The sequence below is a fragment of the Rousettus aegyptiacus genome, unplaced genomic scaffold, assembly GCF_014176215.1.
Source record: "Rousettus aegyptiacus isolate mRouAeg1 unplaced genomic scaffold, mRouAeg1.p scaffold_m13_p_3, whole genome shotgun sequence".
Taxonomy (NCBI): domain Eukaryota; kingdom Metazoa; phylum Chordata; class Mammalia; order Chiroptera; family Pteropodidae; genus Rousettus; species Rousettus aegyptiacus.
The window spans coordinates 120,640,798-120,658,671 of record NW_023416306.1 but is presented as its reverse complement, the minus strand read 5'-3'; the positions used below and the strand labels follow the sequence as shown (position 1 = coordinate 120,658,671).

At 35.2% G+C, this 17,874-nt stretch overlaps 1 protein-coding gene across 4 annotated transcripts in view; it reads left to right on the top strand.

Moving 5' to 3' along the window:
• Positions 1–17,874, top strand: part of CEP152 (centrosomal protein 152) — an 80,619-nt gene that overhangs the window by 11,827 nt on the left and 50,918 nt on the right. For 3 of the 4 annotated variants that reach the window (XM_036239169.1, XM_016163246.2, XM_016163244.2), the window contains exons 3-9: positions 3,718–3,821; positions 4,046–4,118; positions 4,201–4,479; positions 5,503–5,668; positions 8,592–8,732; positions 9,809–9,948; positions 13,528–13,728. In XM_036239169.1, the coding sequence (XP_036095062.1) occupies positions 3,718–3,821; positions 4,046–4,118; positions 4,201–4,479; positions 5,503–5,668; positions 8,592–8,732; positions 9,809–9,948; positions 13,528–13,728 (1,104 nt within the window). The remainder of the gene's footprint in view (positions 1–3,717; positions 3,822–4,045; positions 4,119–4,200; positions 4,480–5,502; positions 5,669–8,591; positions 8,733–9,808; positions 9,949–13,527; positions 13,729–17,874) is intronic. The other variant, XM_016163247.2, reaches the window with a different exon arrangement.

The following is a 17,874-nucleotide window of genomic DNA, read 5'->3' as shown; positions in this document are numbered from 1 at the left end:
TATATATATATATTCTTTTCTTTTCTTTTCTTTTTTTTTTTTTTCCATCCTCTTCTTAAAATAGTACTTTTAACATTTCTTGTAATACTGGTTTGGTGGTGATGAACTCCGTCAGGTTTTTCTTGTCTGGGAAGCTCTTTATTGCCTTGCTGGGTAGAGTAATCTTGGTTGTAGGTCCTTGCTTTTGATGCCAGTCCTTTCTGGGTCTTCAAGGTCTCTGTTGAAAAATCAGCTGACAGTCTTATGGGAGCTCCTTCGTAGGTAACTAACTACTTTTCTCTTGCTACTTTTAAGATCTTCTCTGTCTTCAGCCTTTGGCGTTTTAATGGTGATGTGTCTTGCTGTGGGCCTCTTTCAGTTCATCTGGTTTGGGGCTCCCTGCACTTCCTGGGCTTGTATATCTGTTTCCTTCACCAGGTTAGGATAAGTTTTCTGTCATTATTTCTTGAAATAGGTTTTCAATCCCTAGCTCTCTCTCTCTTCCCCTTCTGGTACCTCTATGATGAAAATGTTGTTGCACTTGATGTTATCTTAGAGGTCCCTTATACTATTCTCATTTTTTTTTGGATTCCTTTTTCTTGTTGCTGTTCTGATTGGGTCTTTTCTGCTACTTGCTACTTTGTTTTCCAAGTCACTGATTCGATTTTCTGCTTTATCTAATCTGTGGTTGATTCCATCTAATATATTCATTTTGATTATTGTATTCATTTATGACTGGTTCTTTTTTATGTTTTCTATCTCCTTTTTTTGTTTCCTGTCTCTTTGTTGACGTTCTCACTGAGACCATCTATTCTCCTGAGTTCTTTGAGCATCCTTATAACCAGTGTTTTGAACTCTGCATCTGGTAGGTTGCTTGCCTCTATTTTGTATAGCTATTTTTCTGGAGTTTTGTCCTGTTTTTTCAAATGGGACATGGTTCTTCGTCTCCTCATTTTGACTGCCTCCCTGTGTTTCTTTCTATGTATTAGGTAGATCTGCTACATCTCCTGTTTTTAGCAGAGTGGCCTTAGTAGGTGTTCTGTGGGGCCCATTGATACAGTCTCCTTGTTCACTTGAATTGGTTGTTTCAGGGGTGTCCCTTGTGTGAGTTGTGTGTGCTCTTCTGTTGTAGTTGAGCCTTGCTTGCTGTTTGCATGTCAGTAGATGGGATTGACCTTCTAGCTGACTAGCTCTGAAGGACTGGCTGTGACTGTAGCGGACAAGCTTTTATATGGGGATTTGCTTTAGCAGGGCTCTGGTGCCTGCTTAGTTCACCCTTTGTGGTACTTACTGGGTAGTGCTCTGGTGCGGTCTGAAGCCAGCCACCAGGTGTGTTGGTTCTGGGACCTCTTGGGAGGGGCTCTGGTGCAGGCCAGGGTCCAGTGCTGCCTGTGTCTGGCCTGGGGCTACCTGATGAGGAGAGGGGCACACTTTGATTCTGGGAAATGGAAGCCTTGGGGATGGGATTTTGTTCCTGAATGCCTTATTAGGAGGACTCACCTCATTTAGCTTCTCTCTGTCTTGAAATTTATAAAAGTCAAGGAATATGGCCCAGCTATGCCAAAGAACTTGATGGAGAAAGTTTTTGAAGGTGCATGAAATGATTTAAAAATATATATACCATATATATATACAATATTTTATAAAACACTAAATACTACAGGGATGATTTTCCTGATTTTGCTTATGGATCCAGACACATTCAGAACTTATTGCTTATGCTCACATTAATTTTCCTCTATAGATGCCAATTTTGTTAATGATTTTTCAATTACACTTTTGTGGTGCCACAAAGAAAGCTACAAGAACCACTTAACTATTGTGTAGCTTTTTTCTATCTCTGTGAGGGGTAAAATGTACTGTTCAGATGTTCCTGCCATGGTTACCCTGAATTACAAGGCTATGTACTTGAACGTCACTGAAGATTTAGAAGAAAGTATTCTTTCCATACAGAAATCCTTACTTGATGTAAGTATAAAAGATTATTGTGTTATTTTTTCCCTCTGTAACGTGTGGGGGATAGTCATTGTCATTAAAGCTGTGATGTGTAATTATAGATAAAGCAGGTCAGACTATTTTAAAAGACCTTGTAGGTGTTTTTTTTCCCCTTAGTGAATTTTGTATCTTTGTAAAATTACTTTTTTACCTTTCATTTGAGGTGTACTAATATGTTGATGTGGTCTGTTTTGTTTTAGGCTTGCATCTTTTTCATTTCTTATTCTTTATGTCTTTGGGTCAGCTCTGATATGGCTGTCTCGAAATTAATTTTCAGTTTACCCTGCATGAGCAGGTGGCCAATAAATTAAGTTGTTAATATTAGGATCAAATAAATTTTGAGATGAATGTAACTTTTCATTGAAATAGAATATTTTTCTCTCCTTTCAATTTTAAAGAACCAAATGGATTGAGGGAGCCTTAAAAAAATGATCCAGTGAGTATTAGAAATATATATGGGAGTAAAGACGTATACCCTTTCCCCGCCTCACATATCCCATTTCCACTCCCAAGTTTGACTTCACCAAAACTGACAATTGGAACATACCTTTCGGACCTTTCTTAGAATATTTTTATTTAATTTTTACCATATGTATTTTGTATATGAAAGTTTTTTAATTATAAATGTAATACTCAGATATAGCTACATTTCATTTCTTTTATTATCATGACAGGAAGTGGGGGGAAAAAATCTGTCATAGACTAAGAAGTACCTCATTTTCTTCCTCCAAGGTTTTAAACAGTATTTAATATCTTTAAAGTTCACTTTGCATAATTTTATGGGATTGACTTATTTATTTTGGAGGGACTCAGTCAACTTGTTAATTTAACTTGTGCTTAATTTGAAAGAGAAATCATTATAAACATTCTTCCTACTATTTAGTAATATAATCACTTTCACTGAGATTTGATATTGAGATTTGAAGAAAGTCATTTACAGATATTGAAATTCAACAAATTAGACAGTTCATTCATTTCTATCATAGTTTATCTTGAAACTTGAATTAATTTATTCTATCTCTAGTTTTTATAGGCAGAATGCTGAAGATGTGTTCTCTAGAAAAAATTGGAGTGAAGTCAAATGCTTTTGTCAGTTTTAGAGTTATGCTTTTGAGAGTGCTCTCTGTAGAAAACTGAATCTTACAGCTTTCTTTTTATTCAACCGTTTTATAAGAGCCGAGTGTTGTGATCTTTTTATCGTTGGCATTAGGTGGCCGTCTACTAATTAGTCACTCCCCAAGAGGTTTCTCTCACATTATTAGAGCTTTCAAGGGCTTCTCGGCCACCTTCTGCTATTCTCACTACCTGGACAAAGTACATCTGGCTATTTAGAGTCTCTGGGGGAAGTCCGATTGTCAGGTCTCCAAGGTCTGGTGACTGGCTGAACAGGATTCTGAGACGCAGGTCTACCCTGTGATAACATAATACAGTGATTGTACCATTATTCTGACTTGCTGTGTTTCCATAAAGAAGTTTTTAAATTCTGTTGTAATATATGTGTATTTAAATCTAAGATCTTCATAGAAAAAAAGTAAAGCCTTCTAATATAAATTATGAAATTGTCTGTTCTTTCCCTAAGTCAAATGATGAACATAATTCATATGGAACTTAAGACATTTATTAAATGTAGAAATTAGGAACAACTTCGACTTCTACAGTGAAAATCACATGTTCCAAGGCAGCTTTTGTTTGTCATCTCGTATGTAAGTCAAGTGGATATTGACCTTGACTTTTCTGTCTCAGTTGCAGCAGTTACTCACAGACCTTCCTCATGATATGCTGGATGACGACCTGTCCTCCTCTGAGCTCCAGTATTCAGACTGCAGTGAGGATGGCACAGAGGGAGAGTAAGGACTTGAAATCACTTTCACTTGTGTATTTCAATTCTATAAGTCTCTCGTTTTTCTGTAGGTAATAGTAATGTATATGATTATAAAATTGTAGACTAATTCTTAATCTTGTAGGTGAAGTGAAGGTTGGAGGGAAAACATGTTAAAATCTCTGGGTTCTTTGTGATATCTATGTCCAAATCAGGATAGGCCCTAAATCTAAAGTATTGATTTTTCTTAAGACCGCATCGTTCTGAGAAATCAGAGATGAACTGGAATGAGCATCAAGTGCTGCCTAAATCTAAAAGTGTAAATGTAAGTATTTGGTGTGACAGTGTCTTCGATGAGGGTGGGACTAGATCTTAGTGCTTTTGTCTTAACTCTCGTTATGCAATAGGACTGTAATGAGATTCGGGATGTATATATTGGAGAGAAAATTGGCAATGGCTGGGAAGAGAATCAAAATAAGACTGAAGACCTGCATCTTGGGTACCATCCCAAAGAAAGTGGAGATGAAGACAGAAGTGGTTATAGTCCTCCAAGTAAATATGAACAGACTGATTTATATCACCTTCCTGAAAACTTTAGACCATATACTAATGGTCAGAAGCAGGAATTTAATAGCCAGCCAACCAATGTAATTAAGTTTTCAGATCCTCAAAGGAATAATTTTCAGGTATTACAAGAACTTGACTTTCAAGAATTTGTGTATGTATGTGCATGCACTTGCTTATATGTGCGTATTTAAGAAATGTATGTAGGTACAATGGTAAGATTTATTTTAAGCATAAAAACTTCTGAGTACAATTATTCAGGCTCATACTGAATTAGTCATGCTGTTTTCTCTTTATAATCTAATGAATCATGACCTTAAGTCATAATTTTAAAATAGAGGTTTTATGGAGAGAATTAAATGTTACAAGTAAAGTCTATCAAAGAATAACAATCCTTATTTACTGATGCTTCTGGCTTCTACTACTTTACCTTACTTCAGTGAGAAGCTACATTCAGGTATCTTGATAAGGTTTAAAGCAGTAAATCTATGTAGATGATACTATTTAGTTACCTTGATTTTCTAGCTCACCACCCTTATAACAAATTTTAGGTCAAACACTTCGAAGCCGATATCTGATTTGTGATAATATAGCAGTAGAAAGGATGAATGATAAGGAAAGAAACTCTTTTTTTTTTTTTTAAACCCTGGCACAGTTTAATGACAATAAATGCTTCATTTTGCCAATAAGCTATTCTGTGTCACCCAATGATAAGACGAATTTTTTTTTAAGGCGATCATTTTCTATATTTATTGAGTACCATTCATTCCACAAAAGTTATTTATTACTTATTACATATGCATTATATCACATGTTCTTGTTATTGAATATGTATATTTTTATGTTTTCAAGATGTTGGCATCATCTAAATCATTCTTAAGTCTTCATATAGTCTTATTTGAATTCTTGAGTGTTATATATGGAATTGGCCCATTATATGCTCAAAAGTAGTTAAAATGTGTGAAATTATATTTTGTGCTTTTAATTAAATGTTAAAATAGGTTATTTTAAGCAAAGATGTATATGTAAAATTTGTAATTGTACCGCAATTAAGCCCTCTAACAAAATTAAGGTGTCTAATTCAGACAATTTTTTAAGAAAAGGTCAAATTTTAATTGTCAATTTCATTTACCATCTTATAATAGCAATTTGGTACATCACAAGGTCCCGGTGTTCAAGCGTTGGAATCATATACAGTGACCTATAAACCTTATCAGTCTTCTGCTCAGAATAATGGCTCACCAACCCAGGAGATAGGAGGAAGTGACACATTCGAAGACCTGCAACAACAATTTTTAGGAGCAAATGAAAGTATGTATCAAATTTATATTTATTTCTTAAGAACATAATTGCGGATTCTAAACACTTTAAGCATGTTCAAGAATTATTTTTTGTAAGTACGATAATGGAATTATGGTTGTTTTTTTTAGAAGAACCCTTGTTATTAGAGATACATCCTGAAGTATAAGTGAATAAATCAATATGAAGTCTAAGATTTATTTCAAATAATGTTGTTGGGGAGTAATATTGGGTGGGGATATAGATAAAGAAAGACTGGCTGTGAGTCCATAATTGTCGAATGGATTTATGGGAGTTGCTGTGCTCTTCTCTCTCTACCTTCTGGTATATTTGAAATTTTGCATAATAAACTGAAATTTTTCTCAACTGTATATTTCAGTCATTGTAGTTGGTTAAGACTTTTCATTCGCCTCATTTTTCTTAATGAAATCTAATTTGGAAAATGAAAAATCTAAGATTGAAGAGAAAACAATATTTCATTTTAGGCAAATATATAACTGAAATAAAAAATAAATCAATTTGATAAAATGCAGATGGTTAAGAAATTGATAAAAGGTTATACATGCAGAAAAACCAGGAGATTTAAACACCAACTGAACACAGGAACTGAGAGAAAAAATGCCAAGAAGGCAGGCCACTGTTGCGATGCTTATCTACACAGCCTAAAACTAGTCCTGCCATATATATTCATTTCATATATAGAAATTTAATTTAGTAAATAATCCATTATCATCTTAATTTTTTCTTTTGATTTTTAGAGTTTTAGTGTAATAATTAGGCAATCCTGATATGTTACTTTATATTGAGAATTTAAACTAGACATATCTCAGGTTTAGTCAAAAAAAATTTTAGATCATATATATATATAAACATGAGAATGAGAAAAGTGCTACTAGAGAATTTTGAGGAGATGAAATGTCCAAAACCCACAATCAAAACTTGTACTATGACTAACCTGAATTAGCATTTTCACATGCCCACCTTTTTTTGTCATACTCCCTGTGAAATAATTTCTGTTGTGCACATCGAAGAACCAGTGTGATTCTAGAGTGTGACAGCAAGTTTTTTGTTTGCTTTTTTTACATTTAAGAAGCTGGGGGGAAAGTCATATTGGATATTCTGGCTTTCCTGGGCTATGCCGAAGAGAAAACTGGACTTATGCTCTAACATCACAGCTCCGCTTCTGTCATACATGTGGGCTACAGGACAGTAGAACTCACTCGCCCTCGAAGGAGTCAAAGCTAACATGGCGGTGGCCTCTCTTTGTTTATAAGTTTTGGTGGAATGAAGGGATGAGGAAGTGTTCATTGTGTATGGCAGGACTAGTTTTAGGCTGTGTAGATAAGCATCGCAACAGTGGCCTGCCTTCTTGGCGTTTTTTCTCTCAGTTCCTGTGTTCAGTTGGTGTTTATATCTCCTGGTTTTTCTGCATGTATAACCTTTTATCAATTTCTTAACCATCTGCATTTTATCAAATTGATTTATTTTTTATTTCAGTTATACATTTGCCTGAATTTGACATTTGGAAGTTAATTAAATAACTTAATGGGAGTACTAAATTTAGCGATGACAGCTGCTAAGCAATATTTAAAAAAATGACTTTGAGGAGAGGTGTGCCTCGCATATTGTGTTTATCCCTGTTCTAAAGCTCTAGATGAGTGTGACTTGTAACAAAGTTTTTAGTCTATAGTCTTTTTGTGTTTTAACCATATTTCTTTTTTAAAAAGAGGACTACTTTGCTAGCAAGTAGGAACATTCTAGTAAAAAATGAAATATCTGTTATTGTGTAATTGAAGCATTATCCTTCTCCTACAAATCATTTTTTTCTTTTCTCCCCCATTTTAAGTGATCCCTAAAACAGCTTTAATTATTTCTGAAAGGAGACCTCAAAATTCTTTATTAGTCTATTTATTCAGCAGTTATGTACCAGTATAGATATGAATACAATATAATTCCACTCTTGCTTAAAATAAAAAATTTCGAGAAGGATATCCAGAAATTTTCTTTAAAAATGATTTATTGAAGAAGGTGTTAGGAAGGTACATGAAATCCATTGGTGGTGGTTAAGGAGGCAGGAGGAAGCAAAGCCAGGAGGAAGCTCTATAATTGGATAAGAGGCAAAATTGAGAAACACACACTTCTATTACATTGGTGAGTAAACAACAGTTAATAATTAACATTTATAGCACTTTACGGTGGTATGTGGAGAACAAGATAATGATGAGGGGTTCTACTGTCTGGTGCTCTGGTACCTGCAGTTGTGCCTTTGGGGGTAGAAAAAGAAAATTACTCTGACATTTCAAAGGTATGTTTTCTTAGATGTGTAAGAACAATGGACAGACCTCACAGTAAAGATCGACCTTTGCCAAGGAAGCTATAGGCTTGGGACATGACTACCTGATATGACCTGCCAACTAGAAATTTGTGATCAGATCATCCTGTGTTGTTATTCTCAGTCACTGAACTTGACATGCCTGATGTGTGGCCCCCTTGAGCTTATCAAGATTATTACATAGCCCCTTTTTTGTTCACATTGGTATATATTTCAATTTAGCCAAAATGGTCATTATTAAGGGTTATACACTAAACCAGTGACTTTTCAAACTTTTTTGGCAGTGACCACAGTAAGACGTATATATTTTACATTGTGATATCTCTAATATTTATCTATATAAATAAGCATATATATCTGAAACAGAAGTTTTACAAAATAATACTTATTTGTACTACATGATGTACTCTGATATATTTTGTTATAGTCTGTCTCGTTTTTTTTTTTTTTTCTTTTAAGAAATGCTAGTCTCAAACCACTGAATTGTTTTCATGATACTTAATAATGAGTTATATCCACAGTTTGAAAAATAGTGCCCTAAAGAACCACAATTTATATTTCGGTATGCTTTTATCTAATAAATTGTCTTTAATTCCAAATCAGATTCTACAGAAAATATGCAGATTATTCAACTTCAGGTTCTTAACAAAGCCAAAGAGAGACAACTAAACAATTTATTTGAAAAGTTAAATGAAAGTGAGCATCAAATCAGATATCTGAATCACCAGCTTCTGATGACCAAAGGTAAGATGACAACTGTTTATGAGGTACTCTAGAGATAGAGTTTCCAAAACAACCTCATTTTAAATATGAAGCTTAGAGAGTTGATGCACTTGGTCAGAGAGCTCATGGTCGGTCAGTCAGTCAGAAGGAAACAAAACCCAGGACTTTTGACACCTTTTCTTGAATTACTTCTCTCCAGAACATACTACTTGGAGGTCCTACTTTCCTCCCTTTTCTTTCTCTTCTTTCTATTAGGCTGTTAGAATCAATGAACATTGTTTAGCTATGTTGATAATATTGTGTTCTAAAAAGTTGTTGATCCCTTACATGGTTTACCTTGGATGAAGAATTACAATTTCCAGAGAGACTTGTGTTTACTTTGCAATACATTTTCTCAGCCCACAAATTAGCATAATATTTTAATCCAGCTAAGAGCTAAAGATCTTGAACTTCTTTAGGTGTTCCAAGGAGAAAAATGGAGCCATGTCTGAGAGAAGCACGTAAATACAAATTCAAATTATAATTGCTTGTTCTTTGTGCTTTCTGTGGTTTTGGTCAATGTTGAACTTTATAGAATAATATTACTGAACTAGAGTTCATTTTAAACTTAATTGATGGTGAAAAAAAAAAAAGATCTCTTTCTATAATGCCCATAAAATTTATTTTGAGAGAAGAACTTGTGAGTGGTTACAGTAAAGTATGTGGGAAGAATTTAAGGTTAAATGAATTTAAGAGTTCATTGCAAGTATGTATAAAAAGTAATTAGTCCTCAGATTCCCTCTTGATTAACAGAGGTTTATTACATCTCAAGTAAACAAATGCCAAAATCACTGTTGGGAAATCTTTTAGTCCCCAAAAAGGATGCAATAAGATTTTTGAAGGAAGTCGTTCTGGTTCTCTAAAATATTTTTGGTGTCCTTCAGGCATTCTTTTTTAGAACTTTTCTAGTTTTCTCTAGATCAACTAAAGTTCAGTATCAGAATTGAATTGATTGCAACATTTATATGTGATATAGATCTGATATTTGATAGAGATTGTGACAATTGGTGTCCTTCTATAGTAACATATTATTAATGTCAACATTTTTAATGTTCTAGATGAAAAAGATGGTTTGGCCCTCAGCCTTCAAGAGTCACAGAAACTGTTTCAGAATGGAAAAGAAAGAGAGATACAGCTTGAAGCACAAATAAAAGTACTAGAAACCCAAATACAAGCATTTAAAGCCAATGAAGAGCAGGTAAATATTTTATATTGATTATTTATAGTAAAAAGTTATTTATTATAGCGAAATGTTTATTTACTTAACTTTTGGTCTAGTAGGACCAAATTGAGAAGAACTTTGAAATTTCTACTTTCTTCTACCATAAGCCTGCTATTCTTTTCCTTAATTGGAGGAATAGTGCTCCCATCCACCTAGTCATTTACACACCGGAAATCTGTAGGAGACCTCAGCTCCTCTATTCTCCTTCATCCTGTCAGCTACTACGCTTTGTTGAGTCTCCTCATTTCTATCCACATGTTCCTAATTCAGGATTTTACCTTCTATTACAAAAGTCTCTTAGCTGGCCTCCAGTCTTCTATTCCTCCGCCAAATTCTTTCTTGTGGTCATATGCATAATCTTTCTAAAATACACTTCTGATTATATCTTTCCCTTGCTTAAAGCCTTTCAATGACCCCACTTTACCTGTGGGATGAAGCATGGTGTCAAGATGATCATCTGATCCTTGCCTATCTCTTCTCTTACTTTCCTCAAACTCAACAATTCATTTCATGTTTTTGTGTACTTGTATGTGCCGTCTCCTCTCTTTGGAATGCACTTTCCGTGGCACACTGCTATTGGATTAAGAAGCTCCTGCTCACAGGTTTTTTCTCCAACAATGGGCTGCCCTCATCTGTGTAGTCCCACCAATTATTCAAGCCCAGTGCCTAACACGTAATAGACAGCCAGTATATGTTGAGTGAACATTATCGTTTAAAATTGACCAACCTGTATGTATGTATATATGTATGTATGTGTGTGTGTGTGTGTGTATATATATATATATATATATATATTTTTTTTTTTTTTTCCTCACATATATTTCCCCATGCTAGCTCTGTTACTATCATGACTATAGCCTTATGGTGTGGTTTGAAATTTGGTAAACAAGAGCTACTCTTAATATTATTAAATTTTTTTTTAGCTTTTTTCACTTTTTCTCTTCTAGATCTTACAAATCCACTTCTCAGATTTTGTAAAAAAATCTTGTTGGGATAATGTTAGTGAGGCATTGTGTTTACCATCTCATGGATGAGTTAACCAGGTCTTGGAAAAGTCAGATTACGTGCCCGAGGTTATAAAGCCAGTTATTGACAAAGCTGCAGTATGTAAATTTCCTGATGCCAATAGACTCGCTTTTAAAGTGGTGGTATATTCTTTGATTAATGAGTTAGATAGCCATTTAACTATTAGAAATTGTCCCAAGTCGTTGGTAGCCAAACCTGTTGGTGGCTGACTTATGAGAGTAATACCATTTTGGAGGGGGGAAGGAGGGTAGTTAAAAGTGAAAATGACTATAAAATAGTGACCTTGGTTTCGGATGAGATTTGTGGCTGGTTCTGAGGTTGTTTAGTGCAAGGTTCTGAGGTGGTTTTAGTGAAAGTCACCTTTTCAGAGAGGACTTCCCATTCACCTATATCTACAGTAGCCCATAACTCCATATTCCCACACTTCTTCATTATGCAATATTCTATTACTCTATTTTAAAACTATCTGAAATGATCTCATTTGTTTACTTGTTATTGTCTGTCTCTTCCCATCAGAAAGAAGTAAGAGTTTGGACCTTGCCTGTCTTGTCATCATGTCCTTAAGTTCAAAGTATCAAAATTATTTGTTGAGCAAATGAATAAATGTATTACTCAGTTAAAGTAGCATCGGAATAAAGTGTCACTCTCTGAAATAGAATGAAGAATAAGTCACATTTTTTTGCATAATGTAGATCTTTTAGTGATCTGAGACTCAGTTTTCAACCACCAGAGTGCTGGGCTGGAGTGGGGGCTTTCTACACATCACCCAGCAATTCTCACATACCAGCAGGGTGTCTAAGAATTTGTCAATTCTGACACCATCTACACCGAATTCAGTTGCCAGTCTCAATCCTAGATTGTTAACCTGTACTTCTGACCAAGTGGCTGTAAATCAGACGTTCTCATTGCCCCCTCCTTGGGTACCATTAATTTGCTAGAGTGGCTCACAGAACTCAGCAACATTTTACTTACTAGACCACCAGTTTATTATATGAGGATATAACCCAGAAATGGCTAGATGGAAGCAGTACATAGGACAAGGTATAAGGAAAGAGCATGGAGGAGCTTTCATGCCATCTCCGGGCATGCCTCTCTCCCTAGACCCCACGTGTTCACCAGCCAGAGAGCTCTCTGAAACTTGTCCTTTGGGCTCCATTGTATAGGCATGATTGATGAAATCATTGGCCATTGATGAGTAATTCAACCTCCCACCTTTCTCCCTTCCCAGGAGGTCAGGGAGTGGGACTTAAAATTCCAACCCAGTAATCACATGGTTGGCTACATTTGCAACCAGCCTCACCCTTAAGTGAAAAATCACCTCATTAATATAACAAAAAACACTTTTTATCACCCTCCACACAGGAAATTCCAAGAGTTTTGGGAGCTGTGACCCAAGAACTAGATGAAAAGCAAATATATATTTCTTATAAATCACAATACTGTAGTAGATTATTACCATTTAAAAATTTTTGAAAACTGATAAAGTTATTAGATTAAAAAGTGGAATTCCTTTTATGTAGTAAAAGGTTATAACTTTGTAGTCTTTTTTTTTAAGTTAGAAATTGCATATATCAAAAGTAAATAGCATAAATAAAAAAATAGAAGCACCAGAATAACCAAGTGTATTGGTTTCTTTGCTGTTGTTGCTATAACAGATTACCACAAATTTGGTGGCTCCAACCAACACAAATTTATTACCTTAAGAGTTCTGGAGGTCAGATTTCTGAAATGGATCTCACTTGGCTAACATCAAGGTATCAACAGGGCTTTGTTGCTCTTTTGAGGCTCTAGGAGAAAACCATTTTCTTGCCTTGTCCAGCTTCAAGGGGCTACCTGCATTCCTTGGCTTATGGCCCATTTCCATCTTTAGAATCAGAAGTCACTGGTTCTGACTTTTCTGCCTCAGTTTTCCTCCTTTAAGAACCCTTGTACATACATTGGGTCCATCTGGGCAATCTAAGATAATCTTAAAGTCACCTGATCAGCAACTTTAATCCAGTCTGCAACCCTGATTTTCTCTTGCTATGTAACATAACATAACACATTCATACAAGTCAGAGATTAGGACACAGACATCTTGTGGGAGCCATTGTTTAGGTTACTACACCATTATTTTCCAACTGTGTACAGTTACAGCTTTCAAAATGTTTTTAGTAAGTGGCCATTAACAGGTTTCATCAGTCTTTCAAGAAACAGTTCTCATTTTTCTGAAACCTAACTTTGGATTGCCCCTCACACTTGGCAACACAAACAGCACTGGGACTAGTATAATAGCAGCGGATTCTTTGCCTGGTACCCACAGTGCCATTATGCTGAACAACGTTGTCTTTCACTCTTCTCCGTTAACTATAGATTTTATTTTTCAAGTGAATAATGTGCAGCGTTCATGGGCCTGATGGGTCTTAAGGAACTAGAGTCACCATGAGGAAACTCATTCTTCTCTACTGTCATTAAAGCATGGTTAAAGTTCATAAAGAGAGCACAGAGTCAAAATACTATAAACATGGATATCCTGTGTATATTTACTAGATGATTAAGAAGTCCAGAACAACTGAAATGGCTCTGGAAAGTCTGAAGCAGCAGCTGCTGGACCTTCATCATTCTGAATCCCTTCAGCGCACCCGAGAGCAGCACGAGAGCATTGTTATGGGCCTCACCAAGAAGTATGAAGAGCAAGTGTCGTCCTTACAAAACAAATTGGATGCTACAGTTACTGCACTTAAGGAACAGGTTGGCATGATTTCAAATGAGCAACTACTATCAATAAGTAAAGCTAGTTTTTTTTTTTGTAACTGACACTGTGGTTCATTATATAGAAATTTTGAATGTCTACAGTAGGCTTTTGATTGTGAGTAAAACTTTAAAGGCAAAGTTTTTTTTTTGTTTTTTTTTGTTTTAATGTATGAATGTTCCCCAAAGGTATAAGTTTGGAAATTCTTTCTCTTGTAGAGTGGGTTAGTACTTTCTAAATTCTCACATCACTAGTCCTTTATTTGTAGAGTATGTGTGCATATTGTTCATATTGTTGTAGAATAAATCCAGATGTAAAGGAAAGCGTGTTCTGGGAGCTGGCCTGAACTTGAAAAGTCCTGGGAGCTTAACCTGTAGAAAGCCTTTCTTGGAACTCCTACCATTTGATAATAAACCCATCATTAAGATTGTCTAGAAGTGGTTCTTGGTAAAAGAGTTAACTTTGAGAATAATATAATACAATAGGGAAGAAAGTCTGATCTAAAATCATTGAGATTTGAAAGTTGAGCATATTTCAGTTTTTATTATTTTTGCCTCAAAGGGAATAAAATATTATAAGCTGATGGTGAGTCAGGTGGTAGATTGGCTTGTGCTCCAAAACCTCAGGTAATCATTTAAATGAATAAAATTTCAGAGTGCATTTTCTTAATGTAATTTCAGAATTAATTTAACCCAAAGGAAGAGAAGTAGTAAAATAAAATGTGAGCGTATGGAAAATTCCACTACATTTAAAATTCATCTTGAGTTGGGTTGTTATTTCTTATTTATATAGCTCACTCTCAATTTTTCCATGATTTCAGTAGCGCTATATAAGATTGCATTATTGGCAATAATAATTGTTTGTATACAATTTTATGTTACTTATTTTTGTGTGCATTTATATGAGTTTTTATTAGATTTATTTTCCTAAATATGTTTTTATTCTTTTTATATAGAAAAATACTGCGAATTTGATCAGTGTGGAGGCTATATAGGGGTGGAGAAAGACAAAAGCTATGCCAAATTATTGAACGTTTACTTTATATAGCATTTAAACAAATGGAATTTGAGATACAGTGTTATTAACTTTGGCTGTGTTTGGGTCATAGCATTAAAGTTAGCTGAACTTGGAGAGTGGTCCTCCTGGTATCATGAGAGGACGAGATTACTTGAGGACCTCTCTATTCTCTGTTGACTTAGGTTACATAGCGGAGGACTGGAATGAATTCCTAGTGTGTTCAACTCCTGTGCCTATTCCATTCTCTATTCTCACCACTCCCACCTTGCCTGCTTTAGTAGAAAAAGCATAGACTGGAACACAGAACAAACTTGACTCTGGCTGACTGGGCTTCAGATTCCTGAACTATAAATTGAAGGAGTTGATTAAAATCTTTTCTGCTATTATAGTCTGTAACTGTGTGTGTGGTTTTTTTTGTGTTTTTTTTTTTAAGAACAGAGCATGGCACTGATGTTAGCCTCTGCATATAATTGTATAACTGCTTGGCAAAGTGCTGATTCCAAAGTGCTTACAGTTTTCTCTTTCCAGGAATGTTTCTTACGGTATCTCTTTTGTGCTGTCAATTTGCTATGAGTTGACTTAGTAGTATTTTTAATGAAAGGTGAATTCCATATTATTTCAGAATCCAAATCGAGATTCCTGATACAAGAGGTGCTGTAAAAATCAACCAGGAGCTAAGGAGATGTCTGCCTATAAGCAGAAAAATCTATGAGTGTGTTCTACACAAAGAGGGTTGATTTTAGATTTTCTTACATAACTGGTAACCATACTACATACATACCACATTTTGCCTCTTGCCCTTTTTTTCTTTATAAAAATTACTGAAGAGATGTAAAATATTTCCTTCGGATAAACCTTTTCCCACTACACTCCATTTAGCATATTGCAAAGAAAAGTAAAACAATTCTTAAAAAATAGTTGCAAGGTACAAAAAACTGGGTAGTTTAGCAGATGAACTTGAATAAGTTTGCCACTGTCTAGATTCTAAGTGGCTTTCATGCAGTTACACAGAACCGTATGTATGTATTATGTATGTGTTATGTACTGTATGTACACAGCATTAATAGAGTAGATGCTCACACATAGTAAATTAGTTTTGCTAGTTACAGAGATTCTTAACCTGGTATCTCCTAAGGCAGTTGATGACTAGGCTCCAGGAAGTTGATGAATCCTCTGAAATTGTGGGTATGATCTTCTTTTGGGTGTGAGTCCATGCAGTATTTTTGAGAAGACTCATGAGCGTATTTGGATTTTCTAAGAGGTTCATGCTGTCCTTTGCAGAAGGTTGAAAAATCACTGTTTTATGAAAAACACATTCTTGGTGGGAAAGGACTACAATTGTAGACTAATTATATTATTTCATCTGTTCAGCAAAATTTTACCGAACAATAGCTAAACATTAGGACATATACAGGCTTTATGTATATTATATTTTGAAAGACAAAATTCAACACGGGGACCGCCTAATTTAGCAATCCATGATATAGTTGGTTTTTTTTTTTTTTTCTTTCGAATGTCTTTGTAACTAGTATATTTTGAGAAATACAGGGCTTATAAAATTATATCATTAATTAGGGTTTTCCTTAAGCCATCAGCTTTTCTGGATAGAAAGGATTATACACACAACATTATAACAGTTCTTTTTACTTTGGCTGAGTTCCTCTTGGGTTTTTTCATGTCCCAGAAAAGATAAGAAGAAATGAGCTTCTCAGAGCTTGTAGTGCTCTTTCAGGACAGAACTCTCTAATAGCAAACTATCTCCTAGACTCCCCTCCACACTGCCTTTTCTCTCTCCCATTGATAGAAGCATCATGTTCTAAGATCTCTGGGTTCTCTCTGATGGTGTAAACCTTTCTTCATTCTGGTCTTCTTGAAATATTCTGCTTTTGGTGAAGTCGCGGTCTTTGGTTTGCATGTCATAACCTTCACCTGATCTGTTTCCTATCTTTAATTTTATATTTAAGGGCTCCACTTTAAACACTTCTATGGCTAAGGGACACACACAGACCATGCATGTGGCCTAATTCTCATTTTTCTGTGCACTAGAAATCAATTCTGTTTGCTCTTGTGGATTCAGCTGTTATCTCTTTGTCACCACAGTTGTCTCATTTTGTCTTAAAAGATGTCTGCCTTTATCAGTCTTGAACTGAGTATTCTCACTCAAGCAAATCATGGAAAAGATAGAACCATTTATTTGTTTTGTTTTACTGGTGTTTAAACACCACAGTTTTATGAATATAATCTATTTCCCTGAACTTGTCAACAGGAAACAACATGGTTTAATTGACTGTTGCATATAGTAAAATTATTGCCACAGTCAGCCTTTTGTTTACAATGTTTTTTATAGCTACCTTTTCTTGAACTTTTTTTTTTTTTTTACCAGTTCTCATCTCTTTTAAAGTCTACTGTCATCTCCCCAGCACATGAATGCTACTTGTCTCCCCACCTCTCCTTGCACACACACGCTCACACTGTCATTCATATTAGCTCATTCATTGTGTTTGCCATGTTACTTTGGTGCTTTAGAACCATACTTTTCAAGCTGGCCTGGGAATCAACAGCTGTGTGCCAAGAAATTTGCAGTGTTGAATAAACATGGACCAGTTTCCAAGAGCTTCATTTTGCTGAAAAATTTGGTAGAAAAAATTTAAAGCAAACATCACTGCATTATGAAATAGAATATAAAATTCACATGAATTTTTAAGCTAAAATAGACTTCGGTGCCCCTTTCCTTTGCTTAAGGATGCTCTCAGTATCCTTATAAGATATGCCTTCGGTTGGTATCCTCAAGGCATTTTTGGGCGTTAGGTTATCCTATGCATCAGGCCCCAAATGCCTTCTCTCTGCTTCAAAGCCCTTTCTTGATATTTCTCTTTCTACTTATTTCTTCAGGCTTTTTTTGGGCAACTTTAACCATTTATGTTAATTTACTCCTCTCCCTCTCTGCTGCTCTGTTTGTCTGGAATTCAGTTTGTGTAGCCTTTTTTGAATGAGAAATGATTTATTTTACCTGAGTTTGGGACTCCCATGGCTCATTACTCCCAAACCCATTTTCTTTTTGAAGAAACTCGTGTACATTATACACACGCTCTATATTTTCTAAATATCCCCATACAATTACACACACG